A 24014-nucleotide genomic window follows, 5' to 3' on the forward strand; every position below is an offset into this window, starting at 1 on the left:
AGCTGTCTACTTGAGAGGGACTAGCAAGCACCAAGCTGGGAGCAGGCCTGCTCTTAACCACCCCCAGCCTAGGCCATAGGGTTGGGGATGGTTCCCAGTGCCAGTAGTGGCAGAAGTTGTCAGGCCCCAAATCAGAGTGCCACACAGAGTGTTTTCCCTGGATACTCAAGTGCTACTTTTTTTCCCTGCAAAGATGCAAACTCTAACCTCCAAATCTATGTAAGGATGGATAGAAGCTTGCTTTGGGACTTTTCTCATCAGCTCAACAAGAGTCTCATTTTGTTTGCCTGCAGGGCAAGCACCTTCCCAGGGGGCTGTCTGTGCCTGGATGCTCAGGCTGCATCCCCTGGAGTGTGTGTCCTTTGGGAGCTTTCACCTGGAGCCATGTGTTACACCAGTTCCCCCTTCCTTGGGAGGAGAGCTGCATCGCTCCAGGGCAGAGCTGGGACTTTGCTCTACATTTTAGTGACTGCAGGTTAAAATCTTTTCATTTTCTTTCCTTCCTACCTTCACTCTTGTCCTCATGAAAGACACAGGCAACTGGTTTAGAGCCTGAAATAACACCTCACAGGGGACCCATGAAGATCAGCAAGCTAATCTTTACTCAGAGCTTCAAAAGTGCATGGCACTAGCAGTGCCCTAATCGCAGGGGCAAGGAGGACACAGAGATGACTTGATTGGTGCTGGTTGTCCATCTCCCACTGACCCCAGGATCAGTGGGCTCAGCCCTGTCTGGCCTCAAGCCCCACAGAGCCTCCCAGGGCCACAGACTCCATTTTCCCCTTGCATGCCCCAAGAAAGACCACCTACCACCACCTCTCCAAGTGTGGGTGTCCTGGCACCCCTTCCCTAGAGCAGGGCTGATAATGGCAATTGGTTAGGGGTCAGGACTGTGCCAGGGTAGGGAAGCAGGGCTGCTGCTACGCTAACCCTCCCTCTTCCTTCTGTCAGAACCTGAACCCACACCCAGCCTCATGTCAGGGTGAGAACAGCCCCCATCGGAGGAGCACTGACCCCACTCTGCTGGCAGCACGGCTGACCTCAGTCTCACAGTTGTCCCCCAGGAGGATAAGGTAGCTGGCTTGTCACTTCACAATAACCAGGGCATGGAGGGATTTGAAGCTCTAGGGACCTCAGCCAGACACATCAAGTGAGCTTTTCCCTGGCTTTTCTAAAGCAACCTGGCCAACATCAGCACTGGGGAGAGACAAGGGGCTGAAGAAGGGGAGGAGTAGAAAGGCGAGGGGGCTTGGTCACCGGCACACTCAGCCTATCCTCTCCCCACACCTACTGCTGCTCTCCCAACAGCAAAACCAGTGCTCCCTCCTTCCCCTGGAGGACTGGGCAGCTGGGTCTCAGCTAAAGGAGAAAAATACCCCATTGTCATTACCTGAACCTTCTCAGTAACACAAAAGCCCATAGCCTGCCATTCCCATTATGAATGGTATTTAATTCTCCTTTATATGGTGCTTGCCAATAAAAGGCACCATTAATAATTTACAAGCAATAAAGAGTACAGCTCCTGTAAAACGAGGATTTGTTGCAAGCTTAGTGTCACTCCAGCCACGCCAGGTGTCGGCACATAAGCCGTGCTCCCTGCGCTGTGGGGCTGGAGGTGAGGTAGATGGGAAGAGGGCACCCGGAGCACACAGTGCCGCAGGGCAGGGCAGATGAAGGTGATGGGATAAGGGCTCCAAATGTGTGAGAGATATGCTCCTACAGAGCCCAATCCCACACAGTTCCCCTACATTCCCCATCTGGCAATCTGACCACACACCAGAGACAAAGGCAGCTCAAGATGATGGGGAACAGCCCATGAGGGTGGTTTCCACCATTGTCACTGGAAGAAATCTCTCCAATAAAACACAGAAAGCTCAGACAGGGGAGGCAGCGTGTGTTACTCCCCAGCTTTTGGTGGCCTCAAGAGGACCAGAAACGCTACTCCCGGGGGCCTTTGTTGCTGGCATTCCCTTGGGGAGGAAGAACACGCTATCTGGAGGAGCTTGGGAAGGCAGGAACCTCCAAGAACCGCTCTTGGGGACAGTAGCTGGCAGTGCCTGCTGCTATCACAGTTCAGTCATCACCCTCCTCGATCCACAGCGGGCGAGTTTGCTCCTGGAAGATGCATCCCCGAACCACCTTGGGCAGCTCCTCAGTGTGGCTCCAGGCGTGGGGCTCCACACGGGCCCAGGAACACGGCAGAGTGTGGAGAGCCTGCTCTGCACCACGGCACACCTTCAGCACCTCTGAGTCCCGCTGGCCTGCCTTCCCCAGCAAGCTCCTGAGGAAAACACAAGGATGAGAGTTACACTTGGTATAGAGAGATGAGGTAGCAAAACCACCCAGGAACTCCCTCACATGTACACAACGCCAGTTCTCCTGCCCTTTTTCCCCTCACATCAGCCAACCCGAACACACACGCAGCAAGTGCTCTCATCCTGATCCTTGTCTCTCCCTCTGAACAGTGACAAGGGCCTCTCACTCCTCTCGCGATACCCATCAGCCATGCCATTCCGTCTTTTCTTACCTGAGTCCTCTAACATTCTTCTCAGTGACGTCGACATGGATAACAATAGGGTATATTTCACTTTTAATTAGATCCCTCACACTCTGAACTCCCAGCTCTAGCAGGCAGTGTTTATTCTGGAAGGGAAATTGAATAGATTTACTGGTTTAAATGGAGAAAAAATAACCCCAGCCCCTGACAGTTACATTAAATCAAACCCCATACTGTGCAATATCATTGCTTTTCCAATAGTAATTTCATTAAATGTGGGATTTACGGGAAGTGCCAAGAGGGAAGGAGGGAACTAAAGAACAGGGTCACCCGCTCCATCACCAACCCAAGAGCCCACCAGACCCCTCAGTCAGCTACAGCCCATCTTCATATCCTCTTTGTCGTCGCTGTCACCAACAGCTCCACATTTATCTGTCTGCTCTGAGCAAAGCTGTTGCTGCTTTGGCAAAGACGAGGAATGTGAGAGCAGGGAGGTCATTTCTGCATATGGCATTTTCCACCACCTCCACTAAGAATCCCCAGTTGCCATTTCTTTCACCTGAGCTCCACAAAGACTCAGGGGAAAAGTCTGTACCTGCTGCCCCACAACCTCACAGCACCTGAACCTAAAACACCCTCCAAACTACACAGTCCCCAAGCAAGCAGCTGCTTCTCTATCACCACCCCACCCTTCCTCTTCTCCTGCTCAGCTGTCCCTTCCTCTCCTCCAATCTGAATGGGGTGCCCCATCCTGGCCCTCTCTCTCCACACCAAACAGCTCAGCACCTTCTCCATTGCCTCCCGGATCATGTGGATTCGCCTGCTCTCCCTCTGGCCCTGGGGCGCAGTTCTAGACACAGGGTGCTCCTGATCAGGGGTTGCGCTGGGTTCCCCTTCTGCCAGCTTCTCTGTGAACCAAGAGGAGATATGAAAAAGGAGATGTCAGCCCCTTCTTCCTCTTGCACATATTTTCCACCACAGATCCCGCACATTTACTGCTGCGCTGATGTTTATGAAGTTCAGCGTTTATGGATTCTGGAGAGCGAGTCTAATTATACAACATTACACGTTGGCATGGATCTCCTGCAGCTTTCTGCATACAGAACAAGCAAGATATCACAGCTGAAGACACCTTGCAGGGCAAGAGCAGCACTTGTGTTGCAGTACTGGAGCAGCCTAAGCCAGCTCACAGCCATTATACCCCCTTCCCCATTGCCACATTGTCCCTCCCACTCTGTAACAGACTATGGCATAAAAATAATTGCTTTATTTTTCCAGGTAGATTTTCTGCAGGGTTTGTGAGCTACATGGGGTCATAGATGGCTCCAGTGAGCAGGCAGAGCTGGGGAAGCAAGAGGAGTGTGCATCTTGGCGGGAGGAAGATGGGGGCCAAGTTGAACCTCCTTTTGTTGGGGGCAGCCTGAGCCACCTCCCCCTGCTCAGAGGCAGAAGGACAGCACCCAGCAGCCAAGCCAATGCCAGGCAGGACAGCAACGGAGAGGTGAAGCTGAGACAGAGAACCGGGGGCAGAGCTGGCAGGACAGTGAAGTCCATTGTGGACAAAACAACAATCGCCAGGTGCCCCTGGTAACTCCTAAAAGAAGATGCTACGATACACACACAGAGACCTCACTTGGGACCCACAGGCTCCGCAGCCCCGTGTGGCTGGCTTAAGCAGATGCCAGGCTTTACCTGTTGACCGTGCTGCCCTAGACAGCTGCCCACAGTGCCACTGAAACCTAAGCAGGGAACCTAATAAGGCTATTAGAAGCTGCTCATCCCTAAGACAGAAATAATTTATTTAGGAGAAGACTCTTTCAAGCCCCAGGCTGCTGGGCATCCTCTGCCTGGTGGCATCGGTCCTTCCCAGGTAAAGCTGGATTCTGCAGAGCCATCTGTTTCCTTTGGGGCCACTGGCTCCTGCGGGAGATCAGCCGACTTACACTAACTGCACTGGCTGGGGAGTTCTCCAAAGGAAAATACAGGCAGCGAAGAAATCAAACGGCTCGGGGATCCCAGATCACCTTCCTTCCCTTGCAACAGGCAAAACTGACAGGGGAGACCAGAGTTTTTGCCCTCAGTGTAAATTCCCAGCCACAGTAATGGCTTCGAAGTGTGTCCCCGTGCAATGTGAGGGGGACCCTGCAGAGGGCTCAGTAGGACAGGATATATGGCCAAGCCACTCAGATAAGAAGCCCAGCGGCCAAAGTTTCAGAGCTATCCTTTTTCTCCAGCAGACCAGAGATTTTTCACTACCTCCATCACCACTTCCCGCAAAAAATATACCGACTCATTTTTCAGTCCTGCAGTTGGCAAAGGGAGAACTCTAAACACAAGGAAAGGAGAGATGGCGAAGGGAGGAGGAAGGAGGAAAGAAGCTGTCCTTTGTGAAAATTCCTTATGGGAGAAAAGCCCTTTCCGCAGCAGCCTCTGCAGTGGCGTGTCAGCCTCACCCCGCTGGCAGAAGGAAGGGGACAGCAGCACTAAGGCTGGATCCTCCCGTTCCTGGGGAGGAAGAGCTGGTATGAAGTCAACCAGCAGATGATACCTCAAGCCAGGGGCTTCACCTCTGGGAAGAGTCACCCAGAGCAGCAAGGCAATGCCACAACCACCCACCCAAGGGAAGAGGGAGGATCCCCATTCCCCCGGAGACCAGAAGGATTCCCTGTGGTCCAAAGGGATGAGACAGTTAAAAACAGGAGGGAACATCCTGCAGACGCTCAGCCCAAGAAGGTGACCTATCAATAGATATTTCTGGGAAGACGGAGACCTCCGCACTTAGCCACTGAAGAGGCACCTCATGTGCTTTCCAAGAGTCCCATGAGACTACATCTCATACTTCCAAGACTAAGAGCATCTGTTCCCTGCATGGGGCTGACCAAGGCCTCCACAGAAGTTACCTCTTTGAGCAGTATCTTAGCTTCTCACTGTATGCCTAAGAAGTGGCAAGAGATAAAAGGGGAAAGCAGACCTCAGAAGCAGGAGGCTTGTGCACTTTACTTCTCCCAAAACAGCCCTGAACATGCCGACCACTCATTGCTGCCTACCTGCTGGGCACACGTGGAAGTCCAGCCGAGAGGTGGGCAAGTCCAGCAGGTTTCTGATGAGCCGTGGTGCAAGACAGTTAGGTGACAGCACCACAGGACGGGGTGTCTTGACCACCACAGGGCGCACCAAGCTGTAAGGCTTCAGGTTCACATCTGGGTCTAGAAGACAGGAACGAAGAGAAAGCCGAAGGTGAAAACACAGACCAGCCTGTCACCAGCCCACGGACTATCCCATTCTCCCTGTACCACCCCCTCATCCTGACTCATGGAGGCACCTATCAACCATCCTATGTCCCAGGAGAGATCCTACCCTGGTTACAACACTCATTCATGGGCAGATACCTTGGCTGTAACTACACCTCACCCATTTCCTGGGACTTCCTCAAGTTACGCACCAGTTTATTCTCCACAAAAAGTTAGGTGACCCCAAGAACCACAGAAGCAATGGAAAGCCCCAGAAAACCAGGGAAAAGGAAGAGGGCTTCCCAAAATCCCATTAGCAGAGTTATAAGAGGGATTGTGGGCAGAGACACTGAGGCATCCCAGATGGCAGTGTCCCTTCAGTGCCCACAAGGGACAACTGGGTGTCCAAGGGTGATGGGGCAGGTGCAGGGGTAACAGCTCACCTGAGCAGGGGTCCAGCCACAGCTGCTGAGGGGGCTGTTCTGGGCTCCTCTGCGGTTTGGATTTCACTAGGCGCAGTTGGTCCAAGGCTCGTTTCTTTAGCTGAGCAGAAAGCGAGGGCAATAAGGCTGAGAGCATAGACCAACACACACACAGAGCTGGCTGCAGAGCACCCACTGGGGCAAAGGGGATGGAGCACACACGTAGAAAGTATGGGACCAGGTTTGCCCCCCGTCAGGTGCAGTCTGGGAGGTGAGGAGGGGGTAGGAAAGCAGCCAGAGAGCAGTAACACTGCCTGGGCTACAAGCCCCTGCTCTGCTTGCTAACCCAGCTGCCACCTCTGTACGAGCTGGTTTACCAACAGAGTGGGGCAGATTGCATGCTGAGGTGGTGGGGTGGCCACAGGTGCACACACAGAGCTCTCATTGCTAGGTTCTTCGGCTTACATTAGTTCTGTGGCCCTTCTGCTGCCCAGGCATCTGGCCCTTCTCCTGGATCTTCAAAAGCTGGTGAGCCCTGAAAAGACAGAGAGCTTGCACTCAAGCAGCTCTAGAGCCCCCAGAGACTGTAACCTGCTGTGACCTCTTCACCAACGCCCACAGACCTACTGAAGCATACAATCATAGAACCATTTAGGTTGGAAAAGACCTTTAAGATCTTTTGAGTCCAACCACAAACCTAGCACTGCCAAGTCCACTACTAAACCATGTCTGTAAGCACCACATCTACATGTCTTTTAAATACCTCCAGGAATGGTGACTCGACCATTTCCCTGGGCAGCCTGTTCCAGTGCTTGACAACTCTGTTGGTGAAGAAATTTTTCCTAATAGCCAATCTAAACCTCCCCTGGCACAACTTGAAGCCATTTCTTCTTGTCCTACCACTTGTCACCTGGGAGAAGAGACCAACACCTCGCTACATCCTTTCAGGTAGCTGTAGGATGCGGTAAGGTCACCCCTCAGCCTCATCTTCTCCAGACGTATCAAAGCCCTCAATCAACCTCCCATCCTCTCAAGGCACCCAAACACTACTACACTGGTCCCCCACACAAGGCGTGGGTAGCCCACACTATCAAGAGGCCAGTCTGCACCCCTCGGGACTCCTAGGAGATGCTCACCACAGATAAATGGGACAGGTACCCCAGGTACCCCCTGGCTTCCTCCTCACCCTGGTTACCTGCTATAGTTGGGCACTGTCCCCTTGTCCAGGTCCCGCATGGTCAAGGGATCAACGCGGGAGCAGTACCACTCCAGCCGCCCTCTGTGCATAGTGTCCATGACATGGAGGATCTCCCGACATTTCACACACAGCGCATAAGGGTCTGACAGCTCCAGGAGGGACAGGTTGGTGCGTACATAAAAAGAGTCTCCAGAAAACTTCTTTCCTTCTTCCAGAGCTTCCTGCAGAGGCTGGTATCCTGGAGCAGGAGAGATAGGTCACCACAGGTGGGAACGCAGGAAGCAACCATCGCTGATAAGATAGCCAAGTCCCCAGCACAGCTGTGATGCTACGGATTGGGGTGGGGTTGCAGAGGAGGCCAACAGACAGAAGGTCTGTACCTCCATCCTGTAATTCAGAGGATGCACAAGTCGCACCAGACAGGGAAAGCTACCGGAGCTACGGCCAACCCCTGTGTCAGACATGATGGCCTAGGACCAAACAGGAGAGGAGAGAGATAACTGAGATTTACCTCCAGGGCTGGGCAGAGGGTCTGGAAATGGAGGCAAAGAGCTCAGGCTCAAAGATGACCCAGCCACCAGGGCCTTACCTTCCAGGTCCAGCTGAAAGACGAGGCTAGAGGGCTCATCCCAATGCAGCAGGCTCAGGTAGGCAACCTCCCGTGTGCAGTTCTCCAAGGAAAGCACCTCTTCCTTCAGTGACGGCACCCTCAGCTAGCAAGGATCCAATGCTGTTAGACTTAAGGGCTGGAAAAGCAGGCTCCCCACTCAGCTCCCTCACCCAGCAGGGTTAAACAAGAGATGTTACAGAGCAAGGCAGGTCCAGGGAAAGCTCTACCTGAGGACAAGGGATCCTCAGTCTGCCTCTGGGTCCCCCCTCTGCCTCTGAAACACCTGCTGCTAGCCACCACCCAGTCTGCTGTGAAAGCAAATGTGCGCGCATGAATGCGTGTGGGAGTGGGGGCAGGAGAGCTGATTTATTTTCAGTTACAGGTGGGATATTAATTCAAGTAGTGTAGCTGTATTTCAAGTGGTGTCATTCTTGCCAAAACAAATGCCCTTCCCTCCATCCAGGAGCTTTCTTCAGAGCAATTATTCTCTATAGCTCAGGAGGGTCACAAAGGCCTTAGAAATTTTGCCTCAGAATTGATTGCTTTGCAACAGGCATGTGCAGGATGCAAACTGCCCTGAAATACTACAAGGTGACAGACAACCCTAAGGACACAGCCATACTGCTGTCTTAATTGCACGACTCCTTTTTGTTTCTCCCCTCCCCACAGCTGAAGGAAGTGTTTCAGAAGGTCTCAGCATTTTTACATGCATAGGTACGCTCAGGTGCCATGAGACCTGGATGGGTGTTTGTGCTGCTTAAAGCTCTAGGCAGGGAGCAGTCCTGGGAAACAAGAGAAATGGAGCTGGCCTTCAAGCTGGTAGAGGTCAGCTTGCACCGGGGATCACTCCACACTCCTTGCATCATTCCAGGTGCCTTGCAAACCCACAAAGTGAGCCCATTCCCAGACTCACCTCAATGAGCCGGCACCCTTCCCTGAGTCCTGCTTCCTCAACCCGTGAGCCTGGTTTGACCCACTGCACATAAATCCCTGTTCTGTTCCCTCCAAGGATGGATATGTCTGCTCCGAGGCTCTTCTGGGGTGAGGGGTTGCTGGAGTGACCCATGCTAGCGAGCTGCACCACCAGTGACCTGGCAAAGAGAAATGCTAAGTCCAGCAACTGAAGTTTGCTGCTTTTTGTAAGAACCGGTTCCCCACGCCTTGTGTCCGGCTACAGGGTGTTTATTGTACCAAGTGTTGTGGTACAGAGCTTGTGATTCACAGCCATCACCAGAGTGCACACGGAGCTCACAAACCCCCAACAGCCTCTTCCATCACATCAGCCCCTTCCATCCCACCAGCCCTAACACTGAAGCCAAGCTGGGCTCCCACAGTCCTGTCCCTGCCTAGACAGATGTGTGCCCAGCCCAGGGCAACATCTCCACCCCTGCCATGACAAATGGGACAGCACAAAACATTGGAAGTCCTGCTAGGAAGCAAGAACTATAGCATCTTCATTTCTCTCCTCTCCCACTAGCGAGAAAAAGCCTGCAAGGGGGGAGGCAGAAAGGAAAGATGTCTCTCCCAAACATGGTCCCGCATAACCACAAAACATCCCCCCAAGCAGCTGGCTCGGTGTGCCTAGCTCAGAGAGCAACAGTAACCTCCTGGTGACCTCCTCACGGCTGGGAAGCGTGGACAAGCAGATCTCTGACTTCACCCTGGCATAGGTACTGCTGGAAGAAGAGAAGGCCCCAAGCGAGGTGCTGGCAAAACCACTGCCTAGGGAAGAGAGCAAGAGGGAGCACATCACCTCTCCGAGTACTACAGGGAGCTCATGTTATTGGGGTGGCAAGGGTCTGTCAACCCTTCCTGGGCATTTTCTAGCATCTGACTAGGAAATCGAGGCTTCAGGGAGGCTTTGAACAGTCACCCTCCTGGACAGTTTCCCATGCCTCCTGAGAACAAGCAAATCTTCACTCCATCAGCATTTCAGACAGAAGGTGGCAGCAGCCAGGACCACCCAGATGTGCCCAGACATCAGCCACCAGCACTAACCACAGGACCTGCCAGCACCAGGAGCGCCGCTCCAGATTTACAACCCGTCACCCAGGTAGCAGCAGATGAAGGGAATATCCAGTAACAACACAAGGCAAAAGCATTTCTCTATTCTGTTACCTGCTCCCCCAGCTCCACATCAAATTATCTGTCAATGCCGCTCTCCATGAATTAAACAGAGCTGATGTGAATAGCTGCCTGCTCTGCAGAAGAAAACCCAGCTTTTCCAGCTGCTGTGCCTGGTAAGGCACATGGGGATGCATGGGTCCATAGCACCCTGCTACAGATACAGAGCCCTCAGAGTGAGCTGCACAAACCAAAAGTATGAGGGAGGGTCAGTTGTCCAACCCCTCCCTGCACAACCACCACTTCTTTTTAGCTACACCCTTTGGGGAAAGCCCCCACCCTGGTACCTGTTGCATCTTCCATGCTGCTAAAGGAGCCACAGGACAAGCTACAAAGGAGACAAAATGGGATCTGTGAGGCAAGAGCTTTTCCAAAGCCTGTTTGCATCCCATTCTCAATCCCATCCCCACAACCTTCCCCCACCCCACAGAAGCCCCCCGCTCAGCCAGCACACAGCTGCTAGCCAGCCCTCCCACTCTCAGCCCCCACTCCAGGTTCCCTCCTCCCCTTCCAGCCTGCTCTCCCTGGGCCCCAAAAGCCCCACAAAGGAGACGGACTCGAGCAGCCCCCAACAATCACCTTTTGTAGGGCATGCACCTATCTTCCCGCTGCCGACGAAGGATGGAGCCAATGCAAGGGGGGAAGGGGAAGGTGGAAAGGCGGTTGATATCCTTCTCATTGTCGGGAGTCACCTCCTTGGGCAGTGAAAGAGAGATGTCTGCTAACACCAACACCCAGCACCACCTCTCCCCTCCCTTCAGATCAGGTCACAAAGAGCTCCTCAGGTATCACATGACTCTTCAGGGACCATCTATATCCCTCCAAACACCCAGGGGCACCTTGTTTTCCCAAGGAGAGACCACAGAGGGAGCTGCATGACACTGCATCCCCATCTTTTTGCAATGTATAAGCTGTAGGAGTAGTAACAGATGAAGACAATACCCAGCTTTGTCCTTCTATCTCCCTTTTAGCCACCACACACCTGTGGAACTGCCCATCTTAGGGTGCTTTAGGATGAGTTCAAAGAGTCAAAGGAAAGAACCTGGCTCCCGTAAAAAGAATACAATGCTGCTACAGGATTCAAAAGAGCCAGGATTTCTCCCCCAGCGTGCGTAGATTAAACAGCTTTTTGGGTAGGATAACATTTTACATAAGGCTGTTGACTTCTAGGGTGTCATATGGGCTGCAGAGAGTTTCACTTCCCCCTCTTTCCTACCCAGCTGAGTGCTGCATACATACTGCAGCAGTGCGGCACTGGCCAGTTTGTCAGAGACTGAAAGAACAAAGCTTTGCACCTGGGATCTGCCCCAACCTTACACACAGCCCCATGCCCCGTCTTCCACAAAGTCATAGCCCCACAACAAACCCACTCCGATGCCTCTGTGCCCTTCCTGAGCAGCATGGGTCCCCACTGCCCTCAGCTGAGGGTCAGCCTCTCATGGTCAAGTGCTCACCATGCTCTGAATGGCCGAATCCCCTGGGAATGGGATAACAGAAACCCCCAGCGGATCCACAAGTCCAGTTGTAAAGCTGGTAGAGTTGTCTACAAGGCTCCAGGTGCTGCTGAGGTTGGAGCAGAGGGAGTAGGAAGAGCTGCACATCTGGGAGAGAAGGGACTCCATCACCCCACTGCGCCCCCCAGAAATCAGTCCTGACCCTTCTGCCTTCTCTGGTCCCCCTTCTTTCTAGCCACCCTCACCTTGCTCAGACTGCGGCTGCCTTGGCACCGCTGCAGCTGTGCCTCCAGAGTGCTGTTCAGCCCTTCTGCCTGGCTTAGCTTGCTTAGGAGCTCATCCCGCTCCTCCTCCAGGGCCCGCACGCGTTTGCGGTACTGGTCCTTCTCAATCAGGCTCTGGGAGTATTGCAGCTGCACCCCATCGCGGCTCTGGATTGCCTGCAAGAAGCCAGGCTGAGAGTGAGAAAAAGCAGAGAACTGCACTACTAATCCCCATCTCACACCCTTGCGTGGATGGAGAAGATCCACTGGGGAAGGACGGGGTATCCAGAGCAGAGACAACTGCCCTGGTCCAGCTGGGAGGTGGAGAGCTGTGGGGAGAGCAATTTACCTGGTCCCGCTCTTTTTCAATCTCCTCCAGCTGCAGCAGCACTGTGTTCATACGATGCTTGTAGAGATCACAGTCCTTCTGCAACGTCCGGTATTTCAGCTGCAAATCTTCCACCTCCTGGAGGTACTGGCAACAGCAAGCAGCAAGCATTAGCCCTCCTAGAAGTGACTGCTGTGGCTTCCCAGTCCCCTCCCTCCCCTATCTTCCAGGCCCTTCTCGGTGTGCGGGGGCAGTGATGGGGGTGGTGATGAATGCTCTACCTTATCCCTCAGCTCCTCGGCCCACAGCAGCTCATTCTGCAGGGAGCTGAGTTTCTGGCAGAGATCCTGCCGGTCATCTTGGGCTTCCTTCCAGTCGTGCTCCAGAATGTCCAGCAGGATCTGCTCAGAGCCTGGCACTGGGCCCTCGCCGGGTGTCTAGAGAGTGAGGGTACTGTCACTGCACCACAAGCACTGAGGGAGCACCAGACCAGGACAATGACAAGCAGACTGGCGCAACTGCCATCATCCTCCTACATTAATCTAATGCACACTCCAAGGCACAAAGTCACACTTGTAAGCACATCCAAGAGTCACAGAGCTGGAAACAAGGGCCCATCGCTACCTCAACCCAGAAGCAACGGCAGTCACCACAGCCAAGAAATATGCTCAGAGGAAGGGACAGGCCAACCAGGACAGTGATTTCACCCACCTTTCCAGTGCTCACATCACCAGCACTGGGGCTGCCCCAGGGAAGGAGGCAACCTGGAGCCTTCCCTGCCCCGCCAGGTACCTGCAACATGCCCTGCAGCTCCTGTAGCGATGCCGTGAGTCGCTGGTTCTCAGCCCACAGCTCAGACACGGTGTCGGGGTGGCCCCGCTCCTCTGCCTCTCGCTGGGGCGGCACAGACACCTGTTTCCGCAGCAGGCTGCACTCTTCCTCTAGGCTGGTCACTTTGCATTTCAGCTGATCCACCTGCAACCCAGGGAAGAAACATAGTCTTGACACACATGGCTCTGCACCTCTGCCTTAGCAGGAGAGTGAAGCAGAGGATGCGGGGCAGAAAAAGAGTCTGGAGGTGAGGAAAGCCAGGGCTGGGCAACTGGGCAAAGGAGTATCCTGCTGTTGGGCCAAGGTTAGTACAGCTGCGCACAAAAGCTTTTCCCTGCAGGGCAAAGGAGGAAGATGCACTTGCATAAGCAAAGTCAGTCTCAGGATCCTCTCTTGGTGCAACCCCTTTCTTGGTGCCTAGGGGCATCCCCAATGCAGCTGGCCTTGACCATGGGTGGACCAGGGACCTCTGGTGTGCTGCCAAGGCCAGCAGCTGTATCTTAAAGGCTTCCCAGCTCCTAGAACAGCTGAAAACCAAATCTGCAGTGGAAAAATCCACTGGAGGCTATTCAGTGTGGGGAGACCACCTCTGGCCTGGGAAGTGTTTGAGGCTCAAGCTGCTGGAGGCTGCATGGTACCACAGATGCATCGTCACACCCTGGCCTGCTCTCACACTCCTCCACTGACATGTCACTAGAAACAGAGGAGGTCAGTTACTTTTAGGAGTAAAGGAGGTCCTCACAGAACTGTGACAACTGGTGAGTCTGATCAGAGAACCCAAGTTTCACAGCCAGGTAAGGCTTTGAGAGCAAACAGGGCAGGGGAAACCTAACAAAGCCACTGAGCACTAAGCAGCACTGCCACAATTGCCAAGGAGAGATTCTGGAACTGGATTACTTCTGTAAATCTGCCCAAAAGACCTAGAATGACTTTCAGAGACCAGACACTTCTGGACCCTGGAGTCAGGAGGGGGTCTGGTGGCCCACCCTGCTTCCAGGGTGATTTCTTTACCCCATAGTCACCCACAAGCAATTCACTTCCCTGCTCAGAGGCCCAGGGGAGCTGGCATTGGCAGGAATACCAGATAGAAGGCAGGGGAGGATCCCAGCACTGGCAGAGCAGAATGAGGAATGAAATGTAACTGTGGGGCTCTGTGAGAGGTCCAGACCAAGACTGGTAGGGGAAATGCCAGGAGACAGCTGAGCACTGAGGAAATTGGGTTATTAATAGGTTCAAAGTAGGGCTGTCCTTGCCCAGGCAGGAAATGGGTGTGAGTTTGCTGGAGGTGAGAGCTTGGCAGCTGGCATGCAGCATCACGAATTCCTTCAGGTATGCAGGGCATGAATCTCCCCAACGTCATGAGGGAGACAAGGAGGTGGTGGGGAGCGGCAGGGGGAGGTGAAATCTGGGCCAAAACACTCCTACGAGCAGCAAGGCACGCTGGGCAGCTCCAGGCAGCATGCCCATGCCCAGCGCTTCATGTGCAGGTGCCTGCACAGCCACCATCCTCACTAGAAAGAGAAAAACACAAGCCCTTTCCCAGGGAAGAAGTAAATACAAACACAGATTTGACAGAATCGGCTGACTGCTGTGTGCCTGTGCTACCCGGACACATTGCAAGCGCCTGCCGGCGGAGCAGGCAGCACAGGGCAGCAGGAACATGCAGGAGCAGACAGGGCATCTCACAGTACCAAAAGCCAGGCTGAGAGTTGAGAGATGCTGAGGAAGGCATCGCCCTGACAGCTCCTCTGAGGGGTCTGTTTTGTCTCCTCTAGGTGCTGTATCTGCAGCTGCCCTAGGGCAGTGGAGAGCCTCCTGTGTTGCCCTGTAGGGCACATTCCCCCTCAAGAGCAGGGGCACATGCCCCAACGTATGTCCTGCCTGCCATCAGCTCCTTCACGCTCACGGGCCACCATGTGCAGACATTTGTGCGCATCCCTCTCGGTCGTCAGACCCCCACCACCTCCTGCTGCCAACCCTCATGTTCCCCAAAGCCATACCGCCAGCTGCAGGTCCCTGCTTCGCAGCACGGCCATGTTCTTCTCCTCACAGAGCTGTGCATAGCGCATGGCCATCATGTAGTTCTCATCCTTCAGCCTCAGCAGCTCCACACTGTTGGAGTCCCACTCCTCTCTCAGCCGCTGGCAACGCTCCTGTACCTTCAGGAGCTCCTTGAGCTGCTGCTCCAGCCGGGCCTGCTCTTGCTCCAATGCCTGGTTTTTCAACTGGAGCTGGTGTTCCTTCAGCAGGTGCTCTTTCCGCTGAGCCCTCACCTTCTTCACCTCCATGATCAGGAACTGAGTTAGTCCCTCAGGGCCTTCCTCATCTGGGGGGAGACAAAGGAGAATCTGGTCCTGGCTGCTGAGACAGGGGTAACTGCCAAATACCAGCCTGCAGATATGCTCAATGCTCTGTTTTCCACCAAGAAGTGCCAAGCTCTCCTGAGGGTTGTAGCCCTTCTTGTCACAGGTTTACAGCACAACAGTCCATCACACACGTACACCTGGCCCCCTCCCTGGCAGATCCAGGGCACAGAGCTGTCAGGGTTTCTCACACACTGGTAGCATGAACCATGTTTTTATGCATGCACATGCAGAGATTTCTGACCCTTCCCATGCAAGCAGCAGCTGAAGAGAAGACGGAGCACCTGCCCCTACCCAGGATCATAGAGCAGCGCTGGGCTGCCTCCCTCCCCGTTAGCCTCGTGTAGTGCTCTGGGTAGTAAAACTCTAAGGATTCCAGGAAGGCTTCATAGCCTCGCTTTCCACGGCGCCGGAGGATGTCCATCAGGTAACCTGGAAGAAGGGACAAAGAGCTAGGATTAATTCCTTGCAAACCAGAAAGAAAACAGCATAGCCCAGCTTCATAATATGAAGTAGCATCACCACCAGTTTTACTTCCATCCACAAGAATGGGAATGGCTACAGGAGGGAATGGGGTGGGAGTACTGCCTTCATCTATGTGCACGCAGGGGGAAGCCCACAGAGGGTGAGAGGGAGGTCTGGCTGCAGAACAGCTCAGAGAGCAGCAAAGCCGAGGTAGCAATGCAGTGGGAGACACCAGGAGGCCACATAAACACATGCTGGGTAGCATCCACTGCACATCAAAACCAGGCTGTCCCCACAAACCAGGCCCATCTAAGTGCAAATTTGTGCTTTCTCCCACCTGTCTGGTTGCTTTTGCAAGGGAATCGGCATGAATTCAGGACCTCCTCCTCATCCTGCTCATCTATCACACGGCACTGGCGCAGGTATGGAGTAAGCTTTGCCGGGTTCAGGGAGCGGGTCAGCTGATGTCGTGCACTCTCAATCTTCTCCCAGATGGTGTCTTCTTCCTCCTCCTGCTCCAAGAGGCTGCAGGCTTGGAGAGGGGCATTCTCCAGGGCTGGGAGGATAAAAGGATAGAGAAAGTCTGAGGAATGATGGAGAAGCACAGGATAAAAGGCATGAGGAGGCATGGGAGAACATGAGTCAAGGTATGATCCTGCAAATGATTCATCAGTCTTGCAAACAGGACTCAGATACATCAGAAGCCATTTTACATACAAATTGGTTCAGCAGGATCTTCAGTGTCCACTTAGGGCCTTAGATACACAGAAGACAAGCGGTGCATAAGGGAGTTAGGAACATATACTGTAGGAAGTCCAGGGAAGATGTCATCTTCATCCCTGAAGCATTCTTAAATCCCCCCCCAAAACATCGCACATCTTCCTTTTTTCCCCTCCCTGCGAACGGGAAACTCTCAAGACCAAGAGTTTTCAGAACCTGGGACGTGCTGTCTCATACTAGGGCTGGAAAGGTGGCTTTCCCTGGTGATTCACTTGACTGTGCACACCCCAAGCGTTGGTGACCAAACATGTCCTTGAGGGCACCGTTGCATGGAGCAGTTGGCTACAGGTGAAACCAAACGGGAATTGCAGAAGCCTACCTTCGATGTATCTTCCACACATCAGTGTGGAGCCCTGGAAATATGTAGCAACAAGGGAATCCATCTATCAACCAAATAAAGCAAGAGGGAACACCTGAAGTCAATGGACCGAAAACCCTTAGAGCAGTAGCGAACTTGCTCCATTACATCCTACGAGCTGTGATGGAGCAGGTATGTGCAAGGAGCTCTCTTTCCAGCTATGTATCAACTCAACCAGCATTACCTATTTTCACTTGAGAAATACAATCTGCTTCAGAGGCTAGCACAAATCCTTTTGGCTGGCAAGGCAGAGCACAGCAAAGATCTTCTGAGACCATGAAGCCATCTCTCCCCGCCAGTGTGCACCATTACCTACCACTCTGGTGCTGGCATCAAGCGCAGCTTTCCTTACCCCAGCCACAAACATCCCCAGGGGCGGTGCAGAGGTTCACGAAGGAAACCTCCCACCTTTTTTTTTTTTTTTTTTTTGAAGGGGGGTGGTTTTTTTCTTTCTTTCTTGGGGTGAGAATGATATTACACTATTTCAGACAGCCACCTAGCACAGCAAGGAGGATGGCTGAGAAAGCTGTGCATAAATTAATCCTCCAAGTAGAAATACAAGAGGCTCAGGATCTGCTGGATGAAGTGTAACGGGAAAAGAGAATTGTTGAATCCACAAAAGATAATCAAGTGTCTGATTTCCAGCGCCAAAGGACTTAGGAGCCTAAATACCAACACAGATCTGGATTGTCCTAGGATGAATAAAGAAAACAAACTTCGTTTCTTGCAGAAGCTGATCTCTCTCATTTGGGACAAGCTCGCTTGCCACAGGGACGTAAGTATGCAGGAGGAGGACGCAACAGCAGGTCACACAAGCTGCGTTGTTTTGAGCTCCGCTCCTCTGCGGCGGACTTTGGATTTTAAATCGAAGTTATTTCGCCAAAAAACCCACGCCAGCTGTGCAAGCAGCGACCGGCCCCTCGGCTCGGCGGAGAGGGAGACGGCGGAAGGGCCTGGGAGCCGGCACACCCTGCCGCCCGGGGCACACCGCCCCCCCGCCCGGGGCGCCCCCCTCAGCCGCCCGGGTCACCCCCCCCCCCCGCCCCCCGCCGCCGCCCGGCGACCCCTCCAGGCCGGGGCCGGGGGGGCAGCGCTTCACGCTCCGGCCAGCCCGACGGCGCGCCGAGGGGAATGGCGAGCCGGAGCCAGCCCTGCGGGGGTGGCTAGGAAAGTGCAGGAGAGGAGCGAACAGCCCACCACCCCCGGAGCCTGTGCCAAACCCACGCTCCCGGCCGCCCTGGGGCGACGCAACTGCCCCCGTGGGAGAGGGGCCACAGCGGGCTGCGCCGCCCCCGCGGGCCGCGGGGAGAAGCGCCCGTTACCCGCTCCCGCGGGGGGCTCGCCCCTTACCCGCCATCGCCGCCGGGCGGGCCGCGCCCCGCTCCGCTCCGCGCCGCCGTCCCGCCGCCCCGGCAGGTGTGTCTGAAGCGCTCTCCCCACCCCGCCGCACCTTCCCTCCCCCGTCCCTCCTCCAGCCGGCTGGGAGGGAACCGGCAGCCCCCGGGCGATGGAGAGCCCAGCCCAGCCCGGCCCGGCCCAGCCTGCCCCCGGCGGCACTCACCGGCGGGGCGAGGGCGGTCCCTGCCCCGGCCTCTCCCGGTTTCTGAGACCCTGCGGGTGCTCCTCACCTGGACGAGCCGCGGAAGGGCTTTTCTCTGCGCGTGTCCCGTATTTCTCTCCCCCGCCTCCAGCCCCGGGACGGAGCTGCTCTCCGGAAGGATGTGGCTGGCCACCGGCTTCTTCCGAAACGCGCCCGGCTTCCCCTGGCGGCGGGCCGGCGGGGGCAGGGGGTGCCCGGCCGGGCCTCCCACCGCAGCGCTGCCGAGGCGGGCGGTCGCCCCTGGAGGAGCACAGGCTCCCCAACTCTGCCTGCAGAGAAGAGGTGCATAAGGAGCTTTTTTGGTTCAAGGGCTCCAGAAATTGCAGCCTAGCCACCCCAGGTGTAAGGCTGGTTCTGGATGGGGGGGGGGGTGTCAAATAAGGAGAGAAAATGAGGGTGGTGGAAAGAAGCCCGATCCAGGCCGAGAAAAGGTCCCACAGACTCAATTTCTCTTCCCCACCCCTGCCCCCTCCTTAGTAGTGTCTGGGTGGAGCTGGGTTGGAGTCACCGGGCAGCGTGACTGAGTGGTACCCCAGGGCATGCAGGGGCTTGCACCAGCCTGACCGGGCACTGAGTCCCCCACGCCAGGAGCAGATGCCAGGAAGCCTTCCTCCACCCACCCCGATCCAAGTGGCCACAGCAATCCCAGGAGTGGATCTGTGTGTCCACACAGCATCCCAAAGAGTCTGCATATGGTAAACCCCACCCCTGCCAGGTAACCAATTGCCCAAATCTGTGCTTACCACTGGGACTAGGAGGGTTCTAAGAGAGATGGAGTTGGACACTGTGATTCAGTTCCAACATCATATGCCTCCCCCTCCAAGGCTCAGGTGTTTTTCATTTTCTCTAGCAATCCCATTCCACTGTCACTTCATCACGCTCAACCATGTCAAGCCTCAGACCTCAGCAGCCAGGACAGGCGGCACAGGCTCCATTCAAGAGATTCCCAATGCAATATCAAGCTCATAAGAAATGGGAGTTCACCTGATTCCCCCCAGCCGCAGGGTCAGCCCACAGGGTAGCACAGAGTAGTGTTGTGCATCCTTCCAGGGCTCTGGGCACAACATGAAGGAGCCCTATATTGCTCCTGCCCCTGCCAACATGTTCCCAAAAGGGAGATGCCCTCAGCACCCCATAACTGCAGCTTCTAGACTCACCTCTGCATGGAAACCTTCCCTCCTCTCTCAGACAAGTGAAGGAACCAAAGCGGGAGGAGTATGAAACAATCTGGGGCCCTGAAATCATACTGGGGCCCCTGTCCTAAAGGATTTCCCTTGTGCCCAAAATGAACATCTTCATTTGTTACTCCTCCAGGGCTAATGGCAGACACATCCTCTCTGGTCCCCACAGGGTTCCTGCACCAGCTTCCACAAGGTGGTTTGAGGGAAGGGAGCTTTAGGAAGACGGTTTCCTCATGCTTCTATGTTCTTTTCAAGATCAAGCACAACCACCATTTGAGAATTGAGGCTGTATGTGCGATGCACAGAGCATCACATAGATACATAGCCTCTTTCTTGCAAAATATACACAGGCATTGAGCAAACACCAGGCACACGCACGCGCACACACACACACACAGGCAGGCAGGGCTTTCAGCAACCACCTCCTCTCACATGGCATCTGAACCAACAGGCACTGGCTGACACCCCGAGGGTATGAATTTGCTGCTGACTCACCCTCCCTGCAAGGGGTCCCAACAGCTGCCTTCCCCTCCCTTGCAAACCCAGTGCTGCACAGCTCCCCCCTAATAAGCGCGTGCTGACCCAAGACCACCCGTTACAAGGCACAGCTCCAGTCACCAGCCCTTACCTCCAGCCAGAGGCATCCAGTTGAGTGATCAAAAAGCAAATACAAACAAGGCTGCCTGCATGGAACCCGTTCTGACTCAAGGCATGTCAATTTTTGCTTGCTAGTTATTCTCTGGCAAACAACCCAGGTCTCTCTTTCTAGTGAAAAGATTTCCTGAGCAGGATATTATGTGGTGATAGAAGATAAGATCTTCATGGTCATGATAAAAGCCCCAAAACAAGGGTTGGTTTCTCTCAATCACCCAGAAAGAGATGAACTCAAGACTGATGTCAAGGAAACCTCTCCCTCCATCTGCCCTGACCCCATGGGCAGTGGCTGTGGTGCTTTGTGACTCAGAGCATACAGACATCATCAGACAGAGCAGGTCCCACATCAAGCACCATCAGCTGCTCTCCTTCATGGAGGGTCTCAGCATGGCAGGTACCCCAGGAGCAAACAGACCACCCCTGAAGGCTCTGGGCTGGGCAGCTGATCCCAACAGGTCAGACAGCGTCTAAGAGGAAGAATATATCCTATCCCTGGGTTTTGGCCAGAGTTTGGAGGCACAGAGATGAAGAGCTCTCCCTTTGGAGTGAAGCTGCAGTTGAAGAAGACATCCCCAGTTCATCTGAGATGCGTGATCCCACCAAACCACACATGCTCACAGCACAGCCAGGTGTTACATTTCCAAAATAGCATTACCAAAATAGCTTTAGTAGCAGCTACTTTTGTGCTGGCACACTTGATTTCACACTAGGAATGACATTGGGGGGGTTGGGTGAGATTTTTTGTGTTGAATCGTTGGTTGGGTGGTTTGTGTTTTGTTTTGTGTTTTTTTTTCAAATCCTAATCAAAATATTTGCACTAGTAAAACTTTCCAAGCCACACCGTCTCACACAGGAAATCTATGACAAGCCAGCAAATGGTGAGCCATGCGTTGTTTCCACTGCCAGAGGAAGGGCTTAGCACACATGGTCCACAGAGTGTGACAGGCAGCTGGGTCTTCTGCAGAACCTTGTGGTGTGGGTCTGGCTAAGGGTGCTAAGAAGCCAGGATCCCTCAGAGGCAAGCCAGGCTATGCTGCAGGGGGCAGGGCTGGCTATGCCACAGCACTGCATCATTTGCCCCCTTCTGGAAACAGCTTTAGGAAGGTCTGAGGCGGGGAAGGAAGAGAGGAAGGAATTCGTTGAATTCCTGATAGAGTGGCTAAAACAGTGCCAGTATAAAGCTCAAGCTGTGGCTACAGATGGTGAGCTCAGATGCTTTGGAAAGTCCTGCCCTGTGTTTTGGGAATCACAGTATCTTTACAAACCTGCCCTGAAACTGTCTACCCACGCAGTGTCTGTAATGTGAACTGGTCAGAATATCTTCAATAATATATTTCTTGCTTGGTCCTTTTTTTTCCAATCAAAATATGCTATTCTTCTTATAGCCCAGTGATCTTCAAAGACCTACAGCTTCCAAAGAAGTTTCAGGGGGGAGGTTTGCTAAGGTTCAGGGTGGTCTTCTTAGTCAGGTTGAGGAAGAAAGTTTGAAATAACCCCCTTATTAATTCCTTCCATCCTGCTATAGCTGTCCCAACATAATCTGGTGTTGTGAAAAACCTCAGCAGTTTTTGTTCCTGTGTGGAACAAAAACAAATGCTGAAAACATGAAAGAGGTTGTGAAACAGGATTATTGACTCCAGCCTGATCCAATCGGATCATGCACTGGTTCAACTGGATCAGTTAACACACAGAAAAGTAACACTTTTTAAAAAATATATATTATATTTTATAAAATATAAACTCAGCGTTCATATTAACAACCTTTGCAAAGACTTTGACTACCTGCTTATCTCCCGGACACTTTTCATAGCAGAGATAAGACTGTCCTGACACACTGACAGTGGTTTGTTCCCTTCATGGTGGTGGTGATGACTGCAGAAGGGGGGGAGGAATGAGCCCCCCCTCCCAAAAAAAGGGAAGAGTGGCCTTCATGGCAGGAAGGAAATGCATGTATCTGTGTGTGGAGATAGCAAAACAAGTGAATATTTCCTTCAGCATTCCTCCCGCTTGTGCACACACCCATTGCCTGGAGCTACAGGAGGCAAAAGTATGTGGGAGCATTTGGTAAGGTATTGGCAACACCTCTCCATCTTCAGGTGTGCAGGGTGGCAAGGAAGACCTGAATTAGAGCAGGATGATGGGATTCGAGTCACTGAGATGGACTTTCATACTCCAAAGCTGCCCAGCTGCCTGTGACAAAGGGGTTCCACCTCAAAGACTAAGCCTGGAAATCTCAGACTTGGCTCCTACTTCAGCCTTGCTCGCAGTTGCCTTATTCTTAAAGCATTTTTCCTGTGGGATCAGTCCCAGCTTTTTTTTTTTTTTTTTTCCTCTCTTTCCAGAAAACGCATCAACTGAGAGTCCATCTCACTGCTCATTGTGAATCCAGTCTGGTTGGCTCCTTCTGCATCAGACTGTGCAAGGGGACCATTAAAGTCTGCCCTCCCCTGCATAAGAAGGGTCCAAACACTGACCTTATAGAGGTTACAGTATATTCAGGGGAGCACTATGTGCTGTCCCCAAGTATGACTTACTCTGTTTAGAAACTGGGAGTAAAATCAGCTCTTCAACAAAGGATCCACCTTTGGTTTTCACTGGTGCGTGTAAAAACAGAATTTTATTATAAGGAGGAAGAACCACGGGGACTGAAGATGTACGCACAAAGAGGGGGCAGATCACACCTGCTTCGAGCAGAAATGAAATGACTGTCCAAGAGGCAACACGATGGCAAATGGAGCCCAGAGAAAGAATAAACCCATCTGCATTTTAATCGCAGCAATCAAGAGCTCACCAAACCCACCTGCTTTTCTTTAGTGCTTTCCTAGCACGCTAAGGCTGCAGCCACCAGAGGTCAATGTGACCGCGTCAATCTCAACCAGCTGTTCGGTGCTGCACAGAGTCCCTTTGAAACTTTGACAACAAACAGAAATATGAAGTTGTGTTTTCCACTTTGGGGTAGATTTGCATGTAAACCAACATTCAAAGCAGGAATCACAATGTGACCTTAGCACTATCCTGGAAAAAAGGGCTTGAGAATGGCAAGGTCCCCAGTTAGCATCCTGCAAGCACTCTGAATTGAGACCCTGTTACTTGCCTGCAGTCCTACAGGACGCCACAAGTGCTCCAGTTACTCCCAGCATGTCTCATACTGCTAGTTTCAGTGTCACTAGGGTGTTCTCACCAGTCCCAGACCTGCCTTGTTAGCAACAGGTGGAAATGGACTATCTGACCTCCCCTGAGTCCCGTTTGTATTCCCTGGGGCATAAGGGCTGTCACAGCGAATGAGGTCTGCTGCAGGTCCAGGCTGGCTGAATAAAACAAGTAGCTGACCAGCGGCCAGAGGAAGGCAAGCGGGTTAAATGAGCAGGGTCATTAGTCTGGATTAGTAAAAGTCAAACAGGGAAGATGGGACTATGCAGAACAGAAATCAGTATGTCTGGCAAGTTTTGTAACAGCCAGCCATTCTTCTGCACTCCCACACCTGCCAGTCATGTTCTCCTCTCCATCTCACCTATGTCCTCTCCTAGACCACCTCAAACAGTCACGAAGATGCCATTTCCATCCTAGTCTCCCAAAACCTTCATCATGTATGTGGACACCTACCTAGTCAGAGCAAACAAAAGACTCCTATTCCCCCTCCAGCAGAGCTCCAGCCT

The 24014-nt window shown here is 53.3% G+C and overlaps 1 protein-coding gene across 1 annotated transcript in view; it reads right to left on the minus strand.

Annotated features, from left to right (window-relative positions):
• Positions 1–1429: 1429 nt before the first annotated feature.
• The window catches only part of CARD10 (caspase recruitment domain family member 10), a gene marked incomplete at its 5' end in the record, with an annotated part of 47041 nt that continues 24456 nt past the window's right edge, over positions 1430–24014 (minus strand). The window contains 21 exons of the mRNA XM_080390901.1: positions 1430–2281; positions 2528–2643; positions 3284–3405; positions 5545–5703; positions 6171–6270; positions 6615–6684; positions 7345–7585; positions 7937–8060; positions 8871–9048; positions 9562–9679; positions 10369–10409; positions 10661–10776; positions 11536–11682; positions 11781–11975; positions 12148–12273; positions 12408–12563; positions 12838–13101; positions 14958–15283; positions 15615–15752; positions 16123–16341; positions 18552–18792. Of these exons, the coding sequence (XP_080247027.1) occupies positions 2074–2281; positions 2528–2643; positions 3284–3405; positions 5545–5703; positions 6171–6270; positions 6615–6684; positions 7345–7585; positions 7937–8060; positions 8871–9048; positions 9562–9679; positions 10369–10409; positions 10661–10776; positions 11536–11682; positions 11781–11975; positions 12148–12273; positions 12408–12563; positions 12838–13101; positions 14958–15283; positions 15615–15752; positions 16123–16341; positions 18552–18792 (3405 nt within the window). The 3' untranslated portion in view covers positions 1430–2073. The remainder of the gene's footprint in view (positions 2282–2527; positions 2644–3283; positions 3406–5544; positions 5704–6170; positions 6271–6614; positions 6685–7344; positions 7586–7936; positions 8061–8870; positions 9049–9561; positions 9680–10368; positions 10410–10660; positions 10777–11535; positions 11683–11780; positions 11976–12147; positions 12274–12407; positions 12564–12837; positions 13102–14957; positions 15284–15614; positions 15753–16122; positions 16342–18551; positions 18793–24014) is intronic.

The sequence above is a fragment of the Falco punctatus genome (assembly GCF_963210335.1).
Source record: "Falco punctatus genome assembly, chromosome: 6".
Taxonomy (NCBI): Eukaryota; Metazoa; Chordata; class Aves; order Falconiformes; family Falconidae; genus Falco; species Falco punctatus.